The following is a 24,278-nucleotide window of genomic DNA, read 5'->3' as shown; positions in this document are numbered from 1 at the left end:
AGAGATAGTAGTATACAGCTGTTATACATCATATCATCCATACAGAGATAGTAGTATACAGCTGTTATACATCATATCATCCATACAGAGATAGTAGTATACAGCTGTTATACATCATATCATCTATACAGAGATAGTAGTATACAGCTGTTATACATCATATCATCTATACAGGGATAGTAGTATACAGCTGTTATACATCATATCATCCATACAGAGATAGTAGTATACAGCTGTTATACATCATATCATCTATACAGGGATAGTAGTATACAGCTGTTATACATCATATCATCCATACAGAGATAGTAGTATACAGCTGTTATACATCATATCATCCATACAGAGATAGTAGTATACAGCTGTTATACATCATATCATCTATACAGAGATAGTAGTATACAGCTGTTATACATCATATCATCCATACAGAGATAGTAGTATACAGCTGTTATACATCATATCATCCATACAGAGATAGTAGTATACAGCTGACCCGTCTTACACATGTCGAGGGGGACAGTAGTTTCACATTTAAAAGAAATAAAGACACTTTATGATCCATTTCTGTGTGAAAGAGCAGCACATACCTCACGTAAAATATATAAATAGAAGACTGTCCTGTTTCTACGCTTGTAGAGCAGATGCCCCACTAGGCTGCTCTCTGCCCGGTGTAAACAGCTTCATTAAGATTAAAGAGGAAGAGTGTTGGAGCATCCACTCCACAGACATTATGCTGCAACGTAGCCCGTTGTATTACACAGTTACATAGTCGTGTAGTAGTTTTTTGACTTTCCAAGTGCATTGTGCTTGATCTGACAACGTCTGTTGGCCACGGAGGTTGGCTTTGGGAGTATAGAAGTAACCTTTTTTCGTCATTTGTTGTCAGCGACATATTTTGGGCTTCATTTAATAAACATAACCTGTAGTAGTACACAATCGTGTGTGTATTATTTTGATTACAATGTGCGGAATTACTTTACGTTGCCTATTCATGTCTATTTATGTCTATTTCTCACCGTTAATCAGCGGCGTCTGTACAGCATCAACAGGGGGCGCCATTGTTGTTGATGTGTGTGTGACGTCAGAAACTGTAACTGGGAGAACAACCATCTGGTACCAGTTCACGGGGAGTAAGTTACAGGTTTGACTGCCGTTCCAGGGCACTTTCACGGGTAGAAGATTGTGAAAACATGGGTTACGAGATGCCCCCCATGATAACCCCCACCCCCTCTCCCAACCATCTTGTCTGTGATTGGCTGGAATGTGGTTTGTTGTATTTTGGTGCCTATCCTGTGCCTCTAGTGTCTGTTTGACGTGTTTACGACCCCTGTGTTGTCTCCCGAGACCGGGCTGTTTCACGGTGTGTTCAGGGACCAGGCAGCTAGCGGATCAAGGAGAGATGACTACCATTTGAGACAAAAATGAAATCGTGTTGAAACCATTCAGGAAGTCATAGTGCCCCTAAAGGCAGCTTCACTTCACAGAGAAAGAGACTTTTTACACAAAATATTTTGTGTAAAAAGGTTTTCTTAAAATATTTTCCACAATATGGGACTTATTTTTTAAACATTTTTACTTTTCTCAAAATCTAAAATGTTTTCCTCTAAATATTTATCTTTTTAGCTCAGAAAATGACATTGTTTTTTATATTATTAATATATATATAATATCTATTTATATTTGATGTTTTTTATATTATTAATATATATATAATATCTATTTATATTTGATGTTTTTTTATATTATTAATATATATATATATCTATTTATATTTGATGTTTTTATATTATTAATATATATATAATATCTATTTATATTTGATGTTTTTTATATTTGATGTTTTTTATATTTGATGTTTTTTTTATATTATTAATATATATAATATTTATTTATATTTGATGTTTTTTATGTTATTAATATATGTATAATATTTATTTATATTTGATGTTTTTTATGTTATTAATATATGTATAATATTTATTTATATTTGATGTTTTTTATATTAATATATATATATATATATATATCTATTTATATTTGATGTTTTTTATATTATTAATATATAAAATATCTATTTATATTTGATGTTTTTTATATTTGATGTTTTTTTATATTTGATGTTTTTTTTTATATTATTAATATATATAATATTTATTTATATTTGATGTTTTTTATATTATTAATATATGTATAATATTTATTTATATTTGATGTTTTTTATATTATTAATATATATATATAATATTTATTTATATTTGATGTATTTTATATTATTAATATATATATAATATTTATTTATATTTGATGTTTTTTATATTATTTATATATATATAATATTTATTTATATTGATGTTTTTTATATTATTAATATATATATAATATGTATTTATATTTGATGTTTTTTTATATTATTTAAATATACAAGGTGTGAATAAATTAAGAGGGTTAAAGATAAATGTGGACTTATAACATTTAAATTCCTCTGAAATAAATGAAATGTTTTATTTATTTATTTTTCTACAGAGTGAAGAAACCGATCCACCTGAGCTACGACATCGATGCCATCGACCCCTCTATTACCCCTGCAACAGGTACACCTGTAGTCGGAGGGCTCACCTACAGAGAGGGAGTCTACATAGCTGAACATCTCGGTCAGACAGGTACCAACGCTGAAGCTACGCTTTCATTTAACCTTTGTGTTGTCTTCCCATCTACTAAGCGAAGTTTTTCTGGGTCAAAATGTCATATTAAAAACATATGCTGCGTTCCAGGCAACCCGTAACCAATGTTTTCACAACCTTCTACCAGTGAAAGTGCCTTGAAATGGTCATCTCTCTCTCCTTCACTCGTTGTCAGTCAACTGATCACATTGTCCGCCTTCTTCTAAAATATTGGAAACCCTTAAGCAGAACTAGAAAACCCAAGATGTTATGCATTTGGTGTTGCTCCTTTAGCCTATTTCTGAGACCAGAAGTCTCGACCGTGTGACGTGTTTACAGTGTTTGGTGCATTTTAAGTCCGTCCCTCCAGAAAAACGTGATTATGCAATCTCATACATTCAATGCATAATCAGCCAAAGTCTGCATATTTATGCGCATTTTTGTCAAATACGCCGCACTGTCGCCGCATAAATTGACGATTTCCGCATAAAAAATTGCGGGGCTAGCATGATGTCATAATCCTCGCATTTTCGTTGCAAAAAAGTCCCAAATATCTTAGCAGAAAGTTGAAAAATGTTGTGTTTACTTCACACAAGAGCAGCCGTGTTCCCCTGTTGCCATGGGAACGTTATGTAGTGACGTTATGAAGTGACGTTATGTAGTGACGTTATGTAGTGACGTTATGTAGTGACATATGTAGTGACGTTATGAAGTGACGTTATGAAGTGACGTTATGAAGTGACGTTATGTAGTGACGTTATGTAGTGACGTTATGTAGTGACGTTATGAAGTTATGTTATGGAGTGACGTTATGGAGCGACGTGATGGAGCGACGTTATGGAGCGACGTTATGGAGCGACGTTATGGAGCGACGTTATGGAGCGACGTTATGGAGCGACGTGATGGAGCGACGTTATGGAGCGACGTTATGGAGCGACGTTATGGAGCGACGTGATGGAGCGACGTTATGGAGCGACGTTATGTAGTGACGTTATGGAGCGACGTGATGGAGCGACGTTATGGAGCGACGTTATGTAGCGACGTTATGAAGTGACGTCATGAAGCGACGTTATGAAGCGACGTTATGTAGTGACGTTATGGAGCGACGTTATGTAGTGACGTTATGGAGCGACGTTATGGAGCGACGTTATGTAGTGACGTTATGGAGCGACGTGATGGAGCGACGTTATGTAGTGACGTCATGGAGCGACGTCATGGAAGCGATGTCATGTAGTGGCGTTATGGCGCGACGTGATGGAGCGGCGTTATGGAGCGGCGTTATGGAAGCGGCGTTATGTAGTGATGTTATGGAGCGGCGTTATGGAAGCGGCGTTATGGAGCGACGTCACGGAGCGGCGTCATGGAGCGGCGTTATGTAGTGATGTTATGAAGCGGCGTTATGGAGCGACGTTATGGAGCGACGTTATGGAGCGACGTTATGGAGCGACGTGATGGAGCGACGTTATGGAGCGACGTTATGGAGCGACGTTATGGAGCGACGTTATGTAGCGATGTTATGGAGCGACGTTATGGAACGATGTTATGGAGCGATGTTATGTAGCGATGTTATGGAGCGACGTTATGTAGCGATGTTATGGAGCGACGTTATGGAACGATGTTATGGAGCGACGTTATGGAGCGACGTTATGGAGCGACGTGATGGAGTGACGTTATGTAGCGACGTTATGGAGCGACGTTATGGAGCGACGTTATGTAGCGACGTTATGGAGTGACGTTATGGAGCGACGTTATGGAGCGACGTCATGGAGCGACGTCATGAAGCGACGTCATGAAGCGACGTCATGAAGCGACGTCATGTAGTGACGTTATGGAGCGACGTGATGGAGCGACGTTATGTAGCGACGTTATGGAGTGACGTTATGTAGTGACGTTATGAAGCGACGTTATGAGCGACGTTATGGAGCGACGTTATGAGCGACGTTATGGAGCGACGTTATGGAGCGACGTTATGGAGCGACGTTATGGAGCGACGTTATGTAGTGATGTTATGTAGATACGTTATGAAGCGACGTTATGGAGCGACGTTATGAAGCTGAGCGTTATGAAGTGACGTTATGGAGTGACGTCATGGAAATGCGGCGTTATGAAGCGACGTTATGAAGCGACGTGATGGAGCCGAGCGTTATGAAGCGACGTGATGGAGTGACGTTATGAAGTGACGTTATGAAGTGACGTGATGAAGCGACGTTATGGAGCGACGTCATGGAGCGACGTCATGGAGCGACGTCATGGAGCGACGTCATGGAGCGACGTCATGGAGCGACGTCATGTAGCGACGTTATGAAGCGACGTTATGAAGCGACGTTATGAAGCTACGTGATGGAGCGACGTTATGGAGCGACGATATGGAACGATGTTATGTAGTGACGTTATGGAGCGACGTTATGGAGCGATGTTATGAAGCGAAGTTATGAAGTGATGTAATTACGCGATGTGAACATCATCTAAAAGCTGCAAACCCCACGATGACACCACAGTTTTTGCAAGTTCCTGCAATTTCATCATAAATATCCCGCAGATTCCATCGCATTTTTTAAGAAAATGTGCCGCATAATCAAGGATTTTTGCCCCCAACAATCACAAAAAGCTCTGCATTTTTCTGGAAGAACTGTTAGGTGCCGTGAATGTGTGAACGCAAACCAAACCAAATGAAAAATTCAACAATGTTGCAACTTCACCCCCCAAACTGCACCGTTTCCACCAAGTCCATAGGTGCGAAAGCGCCTTTAATGCGCATTAATATGGTCAACAATAGACTCAACCGGGCAATATGTAACTACTGGCAAAGGGGAGAATCAGCCCAAACACGGCCACCAGCCAGCCCGTTACCCAGAATGAAATGAATCCCCTCAATGGGCAACGCCGGACGCACACCAACGGCTACCTCACCCTTCACCAGCTCACAGTCCAGGACCAACTTATGTAATGGTATGGGCAAAACAGTTAAACCCATGCCACGACTAAGGATACAGTCGCCCGTATCAGTGTCTTCTGACAGAGGCAGCACAGATCCCACAATGTACGAGTCAAAGGCCCCTGTGTCCCTCAGGATTTTTACTGGCACCTTAGCCCCATTTCCTACCAGTGACACAAAGCCATCTTTAATAAAAGGAGCATAGCTTGCCAAGACATCCGGTTCAAGCTCTGTAGTAAGCAACTCAGATACACCAATGTAAATGTCCCCTGTGCCCGTCCTGCAGGTCTTCTGTCGGCAGTGGACATGGTGGAGGTGAATCCTCTGAGGGGTCAAAGTGACGAGGATGTCCGGTCCACAGTCAGCACGGCGGTGGATCTTCTGCTCGGATGTTTCGGACGCCTCCGTGAGGGAAACCACTCACCGGATTACCGCCTGCCCGAGCCTTGACAGCGGACAACGCTGAAGTCTCTGACTGAACTGATGGACGCCTGAACGTCTCTGATCAACTGCAGGACGTAAAGGGACATTCAGATTTTAACTTCAGAGATGATTAAACTCCTGTAATGTGATGTCAGAGTGCAAGTGCAAGCTTGTGTTTAAACCAAAGAAACAATGATTTTCCTGTGGAAGAGGTGCTTGCTCTCAGGAATTTTAAAAACATAAAAAGCACAAATTATGTAATTTATTGATTAATCCACTGTGTCAAGTATCTTTTTGATTAATTATTGAGTCTATAAATTACCAGAACTGTATAAAACATTCAAGAGCGACCTGTTCAGATGGATTGTTTTTGTCCAAAAGCCAAAGATATGTAGTTATTGTGATTCAGGTTTAGTTGTGAGAGGCATGAGTGCACTGCAGTAATCTAACTGGGATGAACTGAATGCAGGTATGACTGTGCTTCCTAATTGGATTAAACCGGTTTGGATGACTCAATTAACCCTTGTGTTGTCCTCGGGTCACATTTAACCCATTTTCAAAGTTTTTAATATCAGAAATATGGGTTTCTTACAACTAAATTGCCCAAAAAATAAGGTAAAATGAATGATTATTTCCATAGAATTTTGAATGTTTTATTCAATTCATAGCATTTGAAAAATGTTTTTAAATAATTCTTAATTTCTGCTTTTTTTTTTACCTGAAAAATTAGGTATAATGTCATTTAAATTTGGGTTACTGACCATGAATAAAAGAAAGCATTGAAAAAAGTGACAAAATCATCAAAAATAGGGACAAAAATGTTGAGAAAAGTGCCAGAAAAGTTAGACCTTGAAGGACAACCAGTTAATGGTTGACAGGAAGACAACACAAGCGATGAAATGAATGCAGGTATGACTGTGTTTGGATGAAACCGGTTTAGACGACTCAATTAATATGCTGATGACGTTGAGGTGTTTGTGAAAGATAATTCCTTGATTTCTGCAAATGATTGTAATATTAAATGAGAGGGGACTTAAGACGGGAAGAAATATGATTACGTGATCAATCTCGACCTAGGGCTGCTCCATTAAGGACAAAATAATCACACTTATTTTGATCAATATTGAAATCTAAGTTATTCAACACGATTACTCTTTGACTTTCTGAACGATGTTGCATTTGTTGAAGTTGACGTGAAACAAACTGTGACATTTCCCTTCATACTTTTCCTGTTTCCTTTTTGAATGCCCCTTGAAATAAATAATATAGAAAATATGTTCAAATGTTGGCTGAGTGAGTTCAAACTTTGGGAAGAGTTAAAGTGCTCGTGTCTTTCAGAACACAAGACAAAACAAGAGTTTACTTGCATAAGTAGTAGTAGTTGCTTAAAGCTGCCACATGTATTTCATGACTTTATGGTAACGTCTGAAGTTCTACCATGGACTCTGTAACATTTATTGTGGAGAAAATGCCTTGGTTACCTTGTTTCAAGCCATTCTAGCGTGGTATAGAAAGCCTGCATTAAGAACTGCCAGTTCTCAATAATATTCAACGAGCTACTTGACTCTGATTGGCTAAAAGCTAGCCAATGAGAGCCTGGCTATCAGCATCCTTTACCCAGCGCAACTGGGCGAGCTCATGAATAGTAATGAGCTCAGGCAACACCACGTCAGACTGACCAGCTTTTGTAATTGGCCTGATTTCTCTGCTTATTTCTTTTCAGTGGATAGAGCTGACAGAGGAGCTAGCAGTTCATTTTCACATTCACGACATAACACAAACACGTAGTAAGTAAAACCAGTTTTGTGTGGCAGGGCACCTTTAAGTGATTAGTGTCGTTAGAGTCAACAGAAATATACAGTTACAGTTGTGTGTTATCGGGCGTAGAAATGCTAGTTGATATTGTGCTTTCTAATAATTTGACCAAGTAACGTGTTAAGAAGAATAGCAATGGGCCAAGAGCAGAACCCTGTGTAAAGGTACTGGAGATCCATCCATCCATCTTCATCCGCTTATCCGGGTCGGGTCGCGGGGGTAGCAGCTCCAGCAGGGGACCCCAAACTTCCCTTTCTCGGGCCACATTAACCAGCTCCGACTGGGGGATCCCGAGGCGTTCCCAGGCCAGGTTAGAGATATAATCCCTCCACCTAGTCCTGGGTCTCCCCCGAGGCCTCCTCCCAGCTGGGACGTGCCTCCACCTAGTCCTGGGTCTCCCCGAGACCTCCTCCCAGCTGGACGTGCCTGGAACACCTCCCTAGGGAGGCGCCCAGGGGGCATCCTTACCAGATGCCCGAACCACCTCAACTGGCTCCTTTCGACGCAAAGGAGCAGCGGCTCTACTCCGAGCTCCTGACGGATAACTGAGCTTCTCACCCTATCTCTAAGGGAGACACCAGCTACCCTCCTGAGGAAACCCATTTCGGCCGCTTGTACCCTGGATCTCGTTCTTTCGGTCATGACCCAGCCTTCATGACCATAGGTGAGGGTAGGAACAAAAACTGACCGGTAGATTGAGAGCTTTGCCTTCTGGCTCAGCTCTCTTTTTCGTCCAACGGTACTGGAGATGATCAAGAATTTCCGATTTCCACACAGAAAGACCTTCCAGACAGATAACAGGACAGATCTAAAACCACTCTTGAAATGCCCATCCAGTTTTTAAGACACTGAATTAAAATACTATCGTTAATAGTGTCAGAAGCTGCAAATAGATCCAACAGCAGTAAAACAGTGTGTTGACCACAGTCGACTGACATTATCCCTTACATGAAGAGAAACATAAAGTTTAATAACTCACAAGTAATCAATGGTAAACCTTGTTGTCAATGTTTTTGTTGACAATTGTTTGAGCTTTAAATTTGAATGAAATGTAAACCCATCAAAAATAAATGGGTTAATAATCTGAACATTTGTAATAAAATACATTCATGCTGTTGAAAACATTACTAAGATTTTAGATTTTCATAATAGTCTGGTGAGTTCAGCCCAGCTCTCCCTCTCTACACTTAAAATGAAATACAAAGACAAGCACAGGAAGTTACAACTGAGCTCATCAAGGACACAGTCAAATGTGTTATTGTCTAAAAATAAATCTAACAAACACTCTGAAAAACTATTTCAAACTAAAATAAAATACAAATGTCTAAATAACATGTCCAGACAGAAAGACTCAGGAGACAAAGTGAAGACGTCAGATCATCTTAATGCTCAGCTTCTTATTTATTGTCACCGTACAGCAGATAAAGATTCACATCAGAGATTCAAACCTCCACCAAACATCACCTGGCTGTCCTGAACTACAAAGATGGTTTCATACTTTTCATTTAGTTTTTCAGGCCCTTTTAGACTCGTGTTATCAGTTCATGCAGTGATTAACAGCTGATCAGACTATATATGTGTTTCCATTTAAAGATTATGGGTCCTACTTTCCTGCTGCAGCCGCCCAACTGGAGACACATCTGACTTTTCTTCCACGTTGCAGCGAGCTGCGACTGCCTTAAACTAGGGCTGCACAATATACTGTTGCTTTTATCGCTATCACGATATCGACTTGCACAATAAACATCGCTAAAGGCTGCGACATATCGCGGTAGTAAAATGTAAGTTTCATTATTATTTTAGTGCTGCCTTTTATAGTCAGTTCAATGTTCAATTTGTTCAATAAAACAATGTTGGAAATGATTGTTTTTTTGTTGTTTTAAATCAACAAACTGTTCAACAAGCAGCAGAACTGAGAACACTTTAATATCTGTTTATTTATCGCAAGTGATATCGTTATTGCCATATTCAACAACTTATCACATATGTTTCTCATATTGTGCAGCTCTACGTTAAACCACCACAGACAGTAACAAGAATTACAGACATCAGTTGGTTTTCTTGTGCTGGTGCCCAGTTTCAGGAAAATAAGACCTGTTGTGAGATGAAATGCTTAATGAGAGAAAGAGAAAGAAATCAGAAGAGATGAGCTGATATTCTGCTGGACGTTGGTCCTGGAGAACTACAGCACAGGACGGATCTTCATGCTGATGGCCTTCAGGGAGAAGTTATGACCTTTCCAATGGTCCCAATCCATTCCAACTTCAACGAGAGTGGTTTCAGCCCCCCACTGATAAACGCCGTTCGGATTTGTATCGTGACAGTCGTGGTACCAGAACGCCCCCAGGTGTGAACTGGCACAGTTCTCCTCAGAGATGTCCTGGTCTTTGTCAAAGGTGGAAAACTTCATTCCGTTGTGATAACTCAGGGAGTCTCCTACAGAAACACAGTGTTTGTCAAAAAGTATATGGGACTATTTGTGATGCCCTTGAAAAAATAAATACATTAATAAATACTATATATGGATGACAGAAAAAACATCAACACACTCACCTGCCCCTCCATCAATGAATCCAGACACATTCAGCACAAATCCGTCACGTTCTGCACCGACGGAGAATGAAGAGTACCGAGCGAACACTTTATTCCCCTCAAAGTCCTCCATGTCGACCAGCAGCTCACTCTTTTTATTGTTTGTCAGGTAGTAGAGGTTGTCAAGACCTGCACACACACACACACACACACACACACACACACACACACACACACACAGATTCTCGGCATGTGGCTGTTCAAGAGAAGCTGTTCAAAAGAAGCTGGAGGCAGCAAAAAAAACACAGCTGGCTAAACTATTTAAAAATGTTGGGTTTGTTCAGGACACCCCCCTCTCTCCCCCCCCCTTCTGTCGCTAGCAATGATGACGCAGTGATTAGTGACGTTTCTCTCCGACCAATCAGTAGTCTGCAGGTTTTCACGTCACCTTTTGGTATCGCCTCAGCTCGCTTGGAACCTCGGCGGAGGTGATACTTAAAAAAGTCCCTGTTAGCAGGTACCAGGGACTTTGTTTCATAATGGAAAACCAAAAAAGGTGAGTAGAGTCGAGTCGAGTCAAGGTACCATGTAATGGAAAAACGTCATTATACATGTGTGCAAATTGGTACCAGTTTAATATCTTGTACAGATGTGTAGTAAATTCAGGAAGATAACTAACTGATTTTTAGGTTTTTTGGTCAAAGTTCCATTTCTGGAGTTACACAACAGAGTTTTTTGCGTGTACTTAATTAACAGTGATTTTCATGGCTTTTAGTTTGGTTTTATTTCTCACCGAGCCAGTACTCTCCAGCAGGGTTACCAAAGCCGGACTTGTATTGATCCCAGCCCCTGTAGAAGTTCACCGTGCCGTCCATCCTCCTCTGGAACACCTGGGGAGACGAGATGGGGGGTTAACTAGCTGAACACACGAGATATCTGACATGTTTCCAGACAACAAGGTTTTTACTGGAATGTGATTTATTGTAAAGGTCCAACTTTAGGTCCTGACTGAATACTCACCGTCCACCGTCCTCCTTCTGAAGTCATGTCACAGTACACCTACACACAAACACATTCATCAGTAAATGTGATAATTTAGTGGTTTAAATGTGTACATTAAGTTTACACTAATGAGCACGGCAACACGGAATCTGTGGATGCAGAATCTTTTCCTACACCTGTGCCTACACCTAACTAATCCAACTAATGAAGGCAACAAATACTAGCCAATCAGATGCAGAGTAGGGCGGGACATTCCTTTGCCATCCTAGGAAACGCATGTTTGCATCCCGCACCAATCATTTTTATAGCAAAATAACTAATAAAAATATATACATATTAGACAACTGAACACAAACATCAGAGAATCAATAATCAAATGTATGCAGATGGTGCAGTAATCTTTACAAAAGACATCCAAGAAGCAAATTCTTACATCTGCAATGACCCACGTTCAGGATTGGCTTACTAAATCAGATCTTTTATAGAAAACCAAAAAGATCTTTGTAAATCTGTGTGTATGATGTTTACAAAACAACCAGTAGAGGAGACACGTAAAGGGGAGGAGCTTGACATTGTAATTGCGTTAAAGTATCTTGGGGTCACATTGGACTCTATATTAACCTTTAAATGGGTGATAGAATGATTATATAGGGTATTTCACACTGTTCCTTAAGGTCTCCTAATAGGGTATGTACCATTGGTTGGGCTGAAAATGGCCTGGTTGATATTTTATGGGCCCTTGTGCATCCCTGTGTTTTGGCCCTATTTGGAACGAGAGCTTTTCTTCCAAATATGGTATGCTCATGAATATTTAGATGAGCTGCGCGGTGATTGGTTGAGCGACCCACATACAAATACATTGGAGAGAGGAGTAGTTATACATTGTTTGTCTGCTTTTCGTTATTAAATTCACTTCTGAGACTTTTTTATGCGAGAAATCAACTACATAAAGCTCAAATATGGGCCGTTTTACAGAAATTGATGGCTAATTGCAAATTTGGTAAGATGTGTCGGACTTCAGGAACTCCACACAGTCTGACGAGCCCAGGGCAAAGCCACCGTTTCTGGGTTAGTGGACTACCGGGGCTCGGGGGTCTGCGGAGCTTGCCGGCTGCCGGCATAACTAGAGTATATTTACACTTTGAATTTCGTTACGGCATGTATATCACAGCTACCAAAAGGTCTTACAAAGCTTAGCTAACACTTGTCTGATTTCAATTTAATGCATTTTTGTGGATTTCAGAGATCTCATTAGGAGGAGGCTAGCTAGCTCTCATTGATGGACTCCAGCTCACCGCAAGCTCCATCAATGAGACTCGCGGACAAGAGGCGTTCATTTCCCCGATCGTTTGTTTAAATAACTCAAAGCACATATCCATTATAAGATTAACTAACCTGCGTAACGAGCTCGCTGACGGCGCTCTCAGTCACACACCGGCCATTTAGCAGGAAGAGGGGAGCTGCAGGCCCTGAGCTCTGTCAGCGCAGCGGTGTTTGATAGTCCAGTCACCCAAAAAGGGTGACTTTGCGTGGGTATTGAGCACCGCAGGCCGGGGTCTGTAAAGGAGGACAGGCCGGGCAGCGATGTAGCAACCCAGGCAGCACCGGCCGCTGAACTCCGACACACAGTCAGACAAAATTTGCAATTAGCCATCAATTTTCGTAAAACGGCCCATATTTGAGCTTTACATAGTTGATTTCTCGCATAAAAAAGTCTCAGAATTGAATTTTGTAATGGAATAGCAGAGATCTGCGCGACCTAGATCCAGAAGACTACCTGATCTCAGGTCAGTTGTGTAGCCTGTAAATGTTGGGGCGTGACAAAGACTAGAGACAAGAGCCAAATGTTGAGATTTGGCCGTTTTCAGAGGCAGTTTCAAATTGTGAGATTTGCAGAGGAAAGAGGTGTCAATGGGAGTTCGAGGGTCTATCTATGTCCTATTTACCCACTAAACTGTCATTTTTCAACTATGACAAGGTAAAATTCTATCACCCCTTTAAAGTCACCTGAAGAAAGGTTTCAAATATGCTTGTTTTATCTACAAGGCTCTGTATGGGCTTGCCCCATGTCCTTTATATTAATTCAATAAAAAGATTGCTGACAGCAGCATTGGCATCAGGGTGCACCACCTGTGCTGTCTGTATAAGGGAAGTAAATATTGGAATAGTCTACCACGTGTAATAAGGCAGTGTCCTAAATATTCTACTTTTAAGACTCAGCTCAAACAATGGCTAAAAGTCAGGGCTGGTAACTTTTTCCAATATACACATTTTTATATATTGTTTAAAGTGATCTTTACACCATGACAACCCCGAAGTATACCTTGATAGCAGACATCTTTCCAGCGGGATAGATGGTGTACACTCCACTGGGTTTGCTTTTGTCTTGCTGATAGATGGCACTGCAGTCCACTGGTTGGAGGGGCCGCTGGCAGCTGGTCAACAGTGGAGCCAGCAGGAGGAGGAAGACTGAAACCAGCTGGAACAGAAGAGATGTCATTCTGACTAAGGTTTGAATCATACAAAGTGTTTTAACAGTTTGGCCTCTAGCTTCATGACGGTGTTGACAAAGTCAACTCTTATAGACAGAAAGGTGAGGCTAATTAACAAAAATGATATGCGTGGGTTGTCCCTGTAGTAGTCTGGATCAACGGAAGTACATTTTCAGGCACCTTTCCGCTCTATGTATGTTGCATTTTGAAAATCCCTTCGCTACAAGAAACAACAACCTTCGAGTTAGCAAGATTTTTTCCAGCTTACCAGAGTACATTAAGTGTAATAATACCACCTTTTAAAGTAGACTTGGGCATGGATGTGTTCACACTTATCAAACAAACTGGACTTTAGGTTCAACTTTTGGGATCCAGGTATTTCCACCATAAATTGGTGCATAAAAGTGTATCAGAATGCAGGAAATTAAGTCTTCGATGCTGAACATGTCCTTGGGGGAGGGCCCCCAGACCCCCCCACTTTGATATGTCCCCCCCTCGAAAGGCCCATTCAGAGCAAAAACACAAAAAATATGGTACAGTAGACCCACTACAACAAATTAGACTAAACAACTGCCTGTAACAAAAATCTAATCTACTGATATCATGCTTTGAGATTTGTAAAATATCAGTTCACAAACTTACCTTCATTGTCAGATTTCTGCTGAAATGAATCAACTGCTGATGTAGATCTGTCTACTACAATGCTCTGAAAAAACACAATAACAATAAATAAAAAATGTTCAGTCAGAAAACTCACAGACAAAAGATTGTCATGTGAATGATAGTCTTTCTATAGTATTTCTCTGTGTTTGGGTTCTAACCTCCGGCTGATTTGTGAGGACTATGGTTAACTGCTCCTCAGATCTCTGCAGGGTAAATCCAGACAGCTAGCTAGACTATCTGTCCAATCTGAGGTTTCTGTTGCACGACTAAAACTACTTTTGAACGTCCACGTTCCACCAAAACAAGATCCTTCCCGAGGCTATTTGCAGTGACACTGGAGCTCAGTGTGGCGCCTAGACGAGATGATTGCCATTGGTTTAAAGAAATGCCAATAAACTAGAGCACGTTTTTCTCGCATGCCGCAATGCTGTGTGGACTAGCCAGACCCTCCTCCTTCGCTGCAAAAACAAAACACTTACCCCCAGGAAACGCATGTCCGTTCCTCGGGAGGGTTTTAATCCGAATCCAAATAACGATAAAAGGACAGCTTTTCCGTTTTGAAACAATTAAAAAATATACATGTTTTTCATTTACTAATTACAAATGCATTACAGATTATCCAATTATATCCGGGCCGTTGGTGTTCTGGCCTTGCTGCTTCCCTTCAAACATACACTAAGACCACAACAACAGAGATGAGATTTTAGTGTTCAATTCTTTGTTGTAGTTCAGCTTAAAAATAGGACTTCATCATTCTTCAATAACAGCGAAAGTCAAAGAAGACTTTTATTGGGGAGTGACAATGACAACAGAGCTTGTATACAATCAGTATAGCAAATACACAATCTGTTGACATTAATACAGCCTTAGCTTTGTGATATTGATGGCCAAAATGTCTTTAGTTAGGTGTTTAAGTGTCTTTAGTTTAGGACATAAAAAGTACATGAGTACATAAAAAAAAAATAAAAAAAAAATACAAAAGTAATGTTAATGTCTCCTGGTTGGATGCTTACCTGTCTTAACTCACCGGCACGTCGAACTGAAGAGATTTTGTGGCTTCAGAGGATAACAAGCTGCTGCTTCTCCTTCAGTCTGTCACACCCTTACAACCTCACTGATTATATCTGCAGAAGGCACTCTGATGTCACACCAATCCAACCAATCACAAACCAGGCAGTGGCACTGGTGGGGGTTTAGTCTGCCCCAACGTTGTCCGTTCAACTTTCCACATACATATATTCTGTTTTATCTTTTGCTTTTGTCCTGCTGAATGTCCAATTCTATTGCATACCGTATCCTGTCATGAAGCTGAGTTCAACTACCTACGAACAGAAGATTTCATTCCCCCCCTCCCCCTGTAATGTTCATTCTGTCTGAATCAATATACACTTTGCAACTATATGGTGGCTCAACCTACTCTGTGGAATGTTCTCGTCCTGTCAATCAGTTTTGTGTGTGAACCATGGGCACAAGAAGTATGGGTGCCAAGGGGCCATTGGGCCCCCCTAGTTTAAGGCCCTGTCTTTCTAACACGGTTAAAAGTTTCAACCATTGTCGTCCACCACAGTTTTAATCTGTGCAGTCTCCACTCAGCTGTCTCTCACGGCATAACGGCAACTTCAACTGAATTGTTTTTTACTCTTTAAGTCTTTTTTTCTGCTTACTGGATGCACAGCAGCTCTGCCCACCATGTGTCTAGCAACAGCCCACGCTTCCCATCATGCAATGCTGGACTGCCTATTGGGTGAACATACGTTCCCGAAATGCAAATTACTTTTTGCTAGTGCTAGTTTGTAAAGTGTCTGTTCAGAACATGTTGGTATATGTTGGTAATTGTTGTGCTTGTTTATAGTTTTAACCATCTTCAGGACAGTTGCATTGTTTTATACCAACTGCGTAACTACCCCCCTTCTCAAATGAATCACGCAACCTAGTAAACCCAAAGTCTCATGACTACGTGATACATGTACCTTAGATAGGGTGGATATTTTCTTGATGAAAAGTATTGTGTTTCTTTTATATCAGAAATGAAGAGTTCATTTTACCTCAGGTAAGCACCAGAGGCAATTTGATAATCCAACTCTGACAATGAGGAACGAGAGAACAATCTCTTACAGTATTGCCAAACTTTTAATACTCAGAACATGGTACTCAAGACAAAGGTTAGTTTGTAATATGCACACCAGTGGGAAGCAGTTCTCTATCTTTATACCTTGGCTTGGTTCTCCCATCCTGGTTTGTGTTTTGCATGCCTTTGTTCTCAAGACAAAGGGCTCACCTGCCAGAGGTGAGAACAGTGTGATGACATCCAGGTGGGTAATCTGTAAGCACTTCTCTTCTTATACTTGTTGACTGCTGTCTGTGCTCTCATTACCAATTTTAGTTGTTATTGTTACGTTTAGGGAAATGGAAGACCCAGCAATGCAGAGACAGCAGGGCAGTGGTGAGCTTGAGGATTTAATAAAATAAAAAGCGATACAACAAAAGAAGTCCTGAAGACAGCAGGCAAAAATAGTTCCAAAACGTTGAGGAAGCCAAAAGACCAGACATCCAAAAAACTAGAACACCGAGACAAAAGGGGGGGTAGACTTACATACACTGACACACAATACAATGATCTGACAACAGACAAAGACAACACAGAGACTAAATACACAAGGTAATGAGGGTGAACACAGGACAGGTGACACAAGGGCTCAGGAATAGGAGATACACATCAGGGTGGGGCAGACAATAACAAAGGTGGGAAAACACAAGACAGGAAGTAAAACAAGACATGACATGGGAGAAAACAGACTACAAAATAAAACAGTGTTCTGTCGGCATGTTCCAGTTGCCTTGTTCCCATGTCAGTACACCTACACACACACAATCATTAGCAAATGTGATCCAGCTGCAAATACTTCATACAATATATTCAAACATGCTGCAACAAGTGCTATAAATACTACTACAAATACAAATACTTGTATCTGTTGTATCAGAAGCGTGTAACTGTAACTGTGTTTTCTGTCAGAGAAGATGATCTCACTGTCTTCACATTTTTATTATCTAAAGGTCAACCTGCGTCCCAGAGAGGATGAAGTGTACCTGGACAGCAGACGTGGCTCCGATGGGATAGATGGTGTACACTTTACTGGTTTGCGTGGTTACATTTTAATAGATGTCACCACAGTCCACTGGCAGGACGGTCCGCTGGCAGGACGGTCCGCTGGCAGGACGGTCCGCAGGCAGGACGGTCCGCTGGCTGGACGGTCCGCTGGCAGGACGGTCCGCTGGCAGGACAGTCCGCAGGCAGGACGGTCCGCTGACGCATGCAGGGACGGTCCACATGCAGGGACGGTCCACTGGCAGGACGGTCCACAGGCAGGACGGTCCACAGGCAGGACTGTCCTGATGCAGGACTGTCTGCTGGCAGGACGGTCCGCTGGCAGGACGGTCCGCAGGCAGGACGGTCCGCTGGCAGGACGGTCCACAGGCAGGACTGTCCCGATGGCAGGACGGTCCGCTGGCAGGACAGTCCGCTGGCAGGACAGTCTGCTGGCAGCTGGTCAACAGTTGAGCTTTAATTTAACCTAATTTATAGGAAATATTATTATTATTATATTGCATTACAAGTTGTGACGGACTAAAAGAGAAGCAGCAGCTTGTTTCCTCTGAAGCCACGAAGACTCTTCAGTTCGACCTGCAGCTGAGTTCAGGCATTACAAGTCTGATAAATCAGCTGGGTGCAGCAAAAATGTTGAGCTGAAGTTTGTTCCACGTCAACTGTATTGTAATGGTAATTGTGTATCATACAGTTGTTATTGAGAACGGCAACACAGTGGATGAAAGGGTCGTGATTTCAGGATTGATCCTGAAAATGTACTTCTGTTGATCCTGACTACTACAGGGATAGTCTCGCATGTCCAGACCTTCCTCCACAGCGCTGCACAGGAGGGTCTGTCTAGTCCACACAGCATTACTGGATGGAAGGAAAACATGCTCTGGTTTATTGGCATTTCTTTAAACCAATCACAATCATCGTGGGCGGGGCTAAGCTCCGGACGGAGCCACGGTGCCTCTGCTAAATAGTCTCAGGGAGGAGCTTGTTTTGGTGGAACGTGGACGTTCAGAAGTAGTTTTAGTCGTGCAACAGAAAACTCACAAATCAGCCGGAGGTTAGAACGCCAACACAGAGACAGAGGAAGGGGACGGACATCTGGCTGAATTTCTGGCAGCATCGGAGCAATCCCGGAAGTGGAGCATTGACGATATAGACTAACTGAACAACAATGCAGATTTCAGTGCCTCTTAACTTCTTGCGCTGACCTCTGAAACGGATGTACAGGCAACAGAAGCATCGCTGCACTACGCACACAAGACTACAGCTCGCAACGTTAGCCTCCATTTTAAATCATAAGCATGGTTTTAGTGCCAGTATCTGAATAAAACCCAAACGACCAGCCTCATCAACAAGGCCCCGGACCCTGACTGACACTGACTTAACACCCCACCCCACATCCTGCCTATTGCACATACTATATATTTCTTTACCCATTCAGCCTCCTTTCTCTCATACTAAACAGCTATTTTGTATATATTTTTCTGTTTCTTATTAACGATTAATATGTTTGTTTATCTATGCACCATCTATGCTACTACTCCTTTCTGACGATACCCAACCCTATAAACAAGCAACACCTAGTCAATGGAGAGAGGAACGTTTGTTTCTGTTTGCAGCAGCACTTTATACTTTATTTATTATGATTACAAATATATTTGACATTTTAACAGACAGAACATCCTCTTATTACATCGTTTACGTTCATTCTTTTAACAAAACAATCATTTCTGTCGCACACAAACAAACCGGAGTGCAACTTGCATATTTCTTTGCAAAAAACAATAAAGGTGTGTTGTGTGTTTGGACGTTTTCGGCAGCTGTGAAACAGATCTGAGGACAGGTGGACAGCCAGACATTTAAAGGAGCTTTTGTTAAAGGCGTGCTGCGTGTTAAAACTATTCTCACATGTATGTTGAAGTCGGCCTCTCCGTCCCGACTGTGGACCAAACCTGTGGAGGAGTGACTACACTGTAGAAAATGAGACCACAGGCCAACGTGACTAGCCAGTAAGAGTTAGTCAAATCAATCTTATCTTTTTATTTAAAGGTCCAGTGTGAGGGAGTGTCTCCCGTCTAGCGTTGAGATCAGATATCATCAGCTCTCTCTCACCACGCAGCTCAGAGTACGTATCACAGCTACGGTGGCCTTCACGCTTCAAATGCTCGAAATGCTCAAGTAGAATACAAGTACGTTGAGTTTGTACTTGAGTAAATGTACTCAGTTACATTCAACTGGTATCTAACTCTCAGTAAGAGAACAGGTTAAAGGTGACTGACAGCGCCGTGGACGACAGTTAACAAGAATGATTAAGAATATCTGCACACAAAGGTACAGCAGGACGGACAAGAGAGGGGTGTGTCTCTCTGTGTGTGTCTGTGTGTGTGTGTGTGCGTGTCTCTGTGTGTGTGTGTGTGTGTGTGTGTCTCTGTGTGTGTGTGTGTGTGCGTGTGTGTGTGTGTGTGTGTGTGTGTGTGTGTGTGTGTGTGTGTGTGTGCTCTGTGTGTGTGCGTGTGTGTGTGTGTGTGTGTGTGTGTGCTCTGTGTGTGTGTGTGTGTCTCTGTGTGTGTGTGTGTGCTGCAGTGTGTCATGTGTGTGTGTGTCTCTGTGTGTGTGTGTGCGTGTGCGTGTGTGTCTGTGCGTGTGTGTGCGTGTGTCTGTGCGTGTGTGTGTCTGTGGGTGTGTGTGTGTGTGTGTGTGTGTGTGTGTGTCTCTGTGTGTGTGTGTGTCTCTGTGTGTGTGTGTGTGCGTGTGTGTGTGTGTCTCTGAGTGTGTGTGTTTCTGTTTGCGTCTGCGTGTTTGTGTGTGCGTGTGTGTGCGTGTGTGTGTTTCTGTTTGCGTGTGTGTGTGTGTCTGCGTTGGTGTGTGTTTCTGTTTGCGTGTGTGTGTGTGTATGTGTGTGTGTCTGCGTGTTTGTGTGTGTCTGCGTGTGTTTTGTGTGTGTGTGTGTGTGTGTGTGCGTGTGTGTGCCTCTGTGGAACATAGTTACATAGCGTGCCTCCTTTAAATGTCATCTGTTGTTAGTCAGTGAATGACCTTAAGGCCGAAATAGCGACCAAACACACACACACACACACACACACACACACACACACACACAGACACACACACACACACAACGAGACACACACAAAGATTGTATTGGTGGAGAAGAGGGGTGTTTTCCATGATGAAACAGAGTGTTGGAGTGGTTTGTTTCCAGATCACACAGAAGGTATTAAAGAATAACTTTGGTATTGTTTAAAACCTGGACGTTTTTGTGTCTAAGAAACCAAGAAACAAGCTGTAATGTAACATTAACACCGTCAGTCAGCGTCCACTAAAAGGTCTGTTGTTGCTGCTGACAGACTGATTATTATTCTAAGTGACAACATTATGGGATGGATCCCTACAGAGATAGACCTTTTAGTTAAAGAGGAAGATCCTTTTAGTTTAACATGAAACAGCCCCGAAATCACCATCACCAAACTACACCAGACTCCATGTAAATAATCAGGACTTTTAGTGTGTATAGAGCCAGCATATCTCCACCAGACTCCATGTAAATAATCAGTGCTTTTAGCATGTATAGAGCCAGCGTATTTCCACCAGACTCCATGTAAATAATCAGGACTTTTAGCGTGTATAGAGCAGCATTATCTCCACCAGACTCCATGTAAATAATCAGGACTTTTAGCGTGTATAGAGCCAGCATATCTCCACCAGACTCCATGTAAATAATCAGGACTTTTAGCGTGTATAGAGCCAGCATATCTCCACCTGACTCCATGTAAATAATCAGGACTTTTAGCGTGTATAGAGCAGCATATCTCCACCAGACTCCATGTAAATAATCAGGACTTTTAGCGTGTATAGAGCCAGCATATCTCCACATGTAAATGGGTGAATTAAGGGTTTATTTCAACCAAACCAGAGTGGTGATTGTTGGAACAGTGGAAAGATGAACCAAGACGGCTTTTGGTAGTTTCATTTAGTTTCTGTCCACTTTGAATGAAGTGTGTTTTAGGATGATAAAAGTCCTGATTATTTACATGGAGTCTGGTGGAGTTTGGTGATGGTGATTTGGGGCTGTTTCATTGTTGTTCCCATCAGTCACTTAGACACAAAAACGTGAAACAATTTGAATAAAACCTGAATAAAAAAATAAATAAACGCAGCTGCTTTGGGCGGTTTTAGGTGAACATGTGACATCAGAGCAGCAGTCAGTCGGTCTCACGGAGGCCACAGCGCCGCCTGAACTCCTGCCCTCGCTCATGGATCCATTTATTGGACACTGTGGACACAGAGAGAGAGACAGAGAGAGGGACAGAGAGACAGAGAGAGAGAGACAGACAGAAAGACAGAAAGAGAGAGTTATTTTTGGGGGTCTTTCCCTTTATTCCATAGTGACAGTGGATAGACAGGATAGGGGGAGACAAAGAGAGGGGATGACACCCAGGAAAGGGCCGCAGGTCGGATTCGAACCCGGGCCGCTGCCAAGGACTCATCCTACAGACACGCAGAACCGAAGGTTCGGCTAGCAACCATTAGCTCTGATTAGCCGTTAGCTCCAGTTAGCCGTTAGCTCCAGTTAGCCGTTAGCTCCGTTAGAAAGAGATGGAGCGGAGGAGAGGGGTAACAACCAGACTCTGGTTAATGGCGCTCAGGGAGCCTTCACAGCAGCGTGGCTGCGTTGTTTCAACAGTTCTATTAGGACAGTTCATCCCACAACAAGACCAGCAGCAGCATGCTACTGCTAACGTAACGATAGCCTCTCTGTCTCTGAGTGCAACGTTGACGCCGTCATGCACACGGCACGCCACTTCATGAGGGGGAGGCAGCTCCTCTGTGTGCGCTGTAGAATATGTATATACTATATTTTTTACTTATTTAACTGTCTAGTAGAGTTCAAAGACAGCGTTTACATCTGTTTATTACAGTAAATGAGAATTAAATGTGAATACTACTAAGTGGTAAAGCCACATCTTTGTTTTTATATTTCTGCAACCTGCCCTTTAGTTTGTGTGATTAGTTTCTGACTTTCATATGAATGTTTCCACCAGGCGGTCAGTGCTCAGTATTACTAGTAATACTACTGGGACTGCAGTAGTATTACTAGTAATACTACTGGGACTGAAGGAGTTAAACAAAAGATATCATTCATATACATTCATGCATCATCACATCCAGGTCTGGCCTCCAGGAAACAACAGTGTGTTTAATATCTAATCTTGTGTTGTTCATACTATACAATGACTCAGTGCTTGTCTTTGTTGACTAATACAGAAGACATTAAACTCGTTCAGCCCTAATTGGGAACTCACCCCACTTGTTTCCGACCAGAACAGGACAGGCAGCGTGTCTGGTCCGATCGTCTCCTTCTCCGCTGGGGAACAGGTTGTACCAGAAGACGGCCGACCCCTGAACACACAGCAACACATTCAGCCATTCATCCACTTTACCTCAAATAATACAAACATCACTCGTAGTATCTGGGGATTCAATTCATCACAATATGGCTATATATATATATATATAGGGTGGGAGCGTTGGTGCGTGGGAGCGTGGGTGCTTGGGTGCGTGCGCGGGAGCGTGGGTGCTTGGGTGCGTGGGAGCGTGGGTGCGTGGGAGCGTGGGTGCTGGGAGCCGGGTGCGTGGGAGCGCAGTGCGTGGGAGCCGTGGGCGTCGCTGGGAGCCGTGGCGCTGGGAGCGTTGGGTGCGTGGGAAGCGTGGGTGCTTGCGGTGCGTGGAGCGCAGGGTGCTCTGCAAAGGCGCGTGGGGAGCCGCGAGCGCGTGGGAGCGTGGCGTGGGAGCGTGAGCGCGTGGCGCGTGCGGGCGCGTGGCGTGGGAGCGCGCGTGGGAGCGTGGGTGCGCGTGCGTGGGAGCGTGGGTGCGTGGGAGCGTGGGTGCGTGCGGGCATTGGAGCCGTGGGTGCTTGGGCGCGTGGTGAGCGTGCGTGCGTGGAAGCTGCAGCGTGGGAGCCGTGGGTGAGCTGGAGCGTGCGGCGTGGGTGAGTTGGAGCGTGCGTGCGTGGGAGCGTGCGCGTGGGAGCGCGCGGTGCGCGCTGCGCAGCGCGGTGCTTTGGGTGCGTGGGACCGCGTGGGTGCGTGAGCGCGCTAGGCGAGCTGGAGCCGCGTGTACTGGGGGCGTGGAGCCGGCGCGCATGCGGGAGCCGCGGGTGCTTTGGTGCGCGTGTGCGTGGGCAGCGTGAGCCGCTGGAGCGTGGGTGCTTGGGCGCGCGTGAGCGTGGCGCTTTGGAGTGCTGGGTGAGTTGGAGCCGCAGCGCGGGGAGCCGTGGGTGAGCTGGAGCGTGGGTGCGTGGGAGCGTGGGTGCGCTGGAGCGTAGGGGAGTGAGCGTGGAGCGCGTGCGTGGGAGCTGTAGCGTGGGAGCGCGTGCGTGGAGCGTGGCGTGCGTGAGAGCTGGCGCGTGGGCGCAAAGAGCGTGGGAGCCAGCGCGCGTGCGTGAGCTGAGCGCTGGGTCGCGTAGAGCTGGAGCGTGGAGCCGTGGGCGTGCGAGCGTGGGAGCGCGTGTGGGAGTCGAGGCGTGGGAGCCGGGAGTGGGAGCGTGCGTGCGCGTGGGAGCGTGGAGTGCGTGCTGGGCGCGTGAGCTGAGCGCGTGGGCAGGTGCGTGGGAGTCGCAGCGTGGGTGCTTTGGAGCGTGGGGGCGTGAG

At 43.5% G+C, this 24,278-nt stretch overlaps 3 protein-coding genes across 5 annotated transcripts in view; 1 reads left to right on the top strand and 2 right to left on the bottom strand.

Moving 5' to 3' along the window:
- The window catches only part of LOC144536677 (arginase, hepatic-like), a 20,463-nt gene extending 13,167 nt beyond the window's left edge, over positions 1 to 7,296 (top strand). The window contains exons 2-3 of the mRNA XM_078279940.1: positions 2,527 to 2,663; positions 5,885 to 7,296. Coding sequence (XP_078136066.1) covers positions 2,527 to 2,663; positions 5,885 to 6,048 — 301 coding nt within the window. The 3' untranslated portion in view covers positions 6,049 to 7,296. The remainder of the gene's footprint in view (positions 1 to 2,526; positions 2,664 to 5,884) is intronic.
- Positions 7,297 to 9,218: 1,922 nt separating this feature from the next.
- LOC144536566 (microfibril-associated glycoprotein 4-like) lies at positions 9,219 to 13,870 on the bottom strand. Its single transcript, XM_078279778.1, has 5 exons — positions 13,694 to 13,870; positions 11,389 to 11,427; positions 11,162 to 11,258; positions 10,390 to 10,557; positions 9,219 to 10,272 (listed from the first exon to the last, which is right to left on the bottom strand). Exons 1-5 carry the CDS (start codon positions 13,868 to 13,870, stop codon positions 10,019 to 10,021), a joined length of 735 nt encoding a protein of 244 aa, XP_078135904.1. The 3' UTR covers positions 9,219 to 10,018.
- A 6,697-nt stretch (positions 13,871 to 20,567) lies between these two features.
- The window catches only part of LOC144536405 (prolyl 4-hydroxylase subunit alpha-1-like), a 26,914-nt gene continuing 23,203 nt past the window's right edge, over positions 20,568 to 24,278 (bottom strand). For 2 of the 3 annotated variants that reach the window (XM_078279530.1, XM_078279529.1), the window contains 2 exons: positions 22,932 to 23,028; positions 20,568 to 21,901 (listed from right to left, as the gene is read on the bottom strand). In XM_078279530.1, coding sequence (XP_078135656.1) covers positions 21,831 to 21,901; positions 22,932 to 23,028 — 168 coding nt within the window. In that variant the 3' untranslated portion in view covers positions 20,568 to 21,830. The remainder of the gene's footprint in view (positions 21,902 to 22,931; positions 23,029 to 24,278) is intronic. The other variant, XR_013503745.1, reaches the window with a different exon arrangement.

This window comes from Sander vitreus, chromosome 21 (genome assembly GCF_031162955.1).
Source record: "Sander vitreus isolate 19-12246 chromosome 21, sanVit1, whole genome shotgun sequence".
Lineage (NCBI taxonomy): Eukaryota > Metazoa > Chordata > Actinopteri > Perciformes > Percidae > Sander > Sander vitreus.
This window is presented reverse-complemented; position numbering and strand designations above follow the sequence as displayed.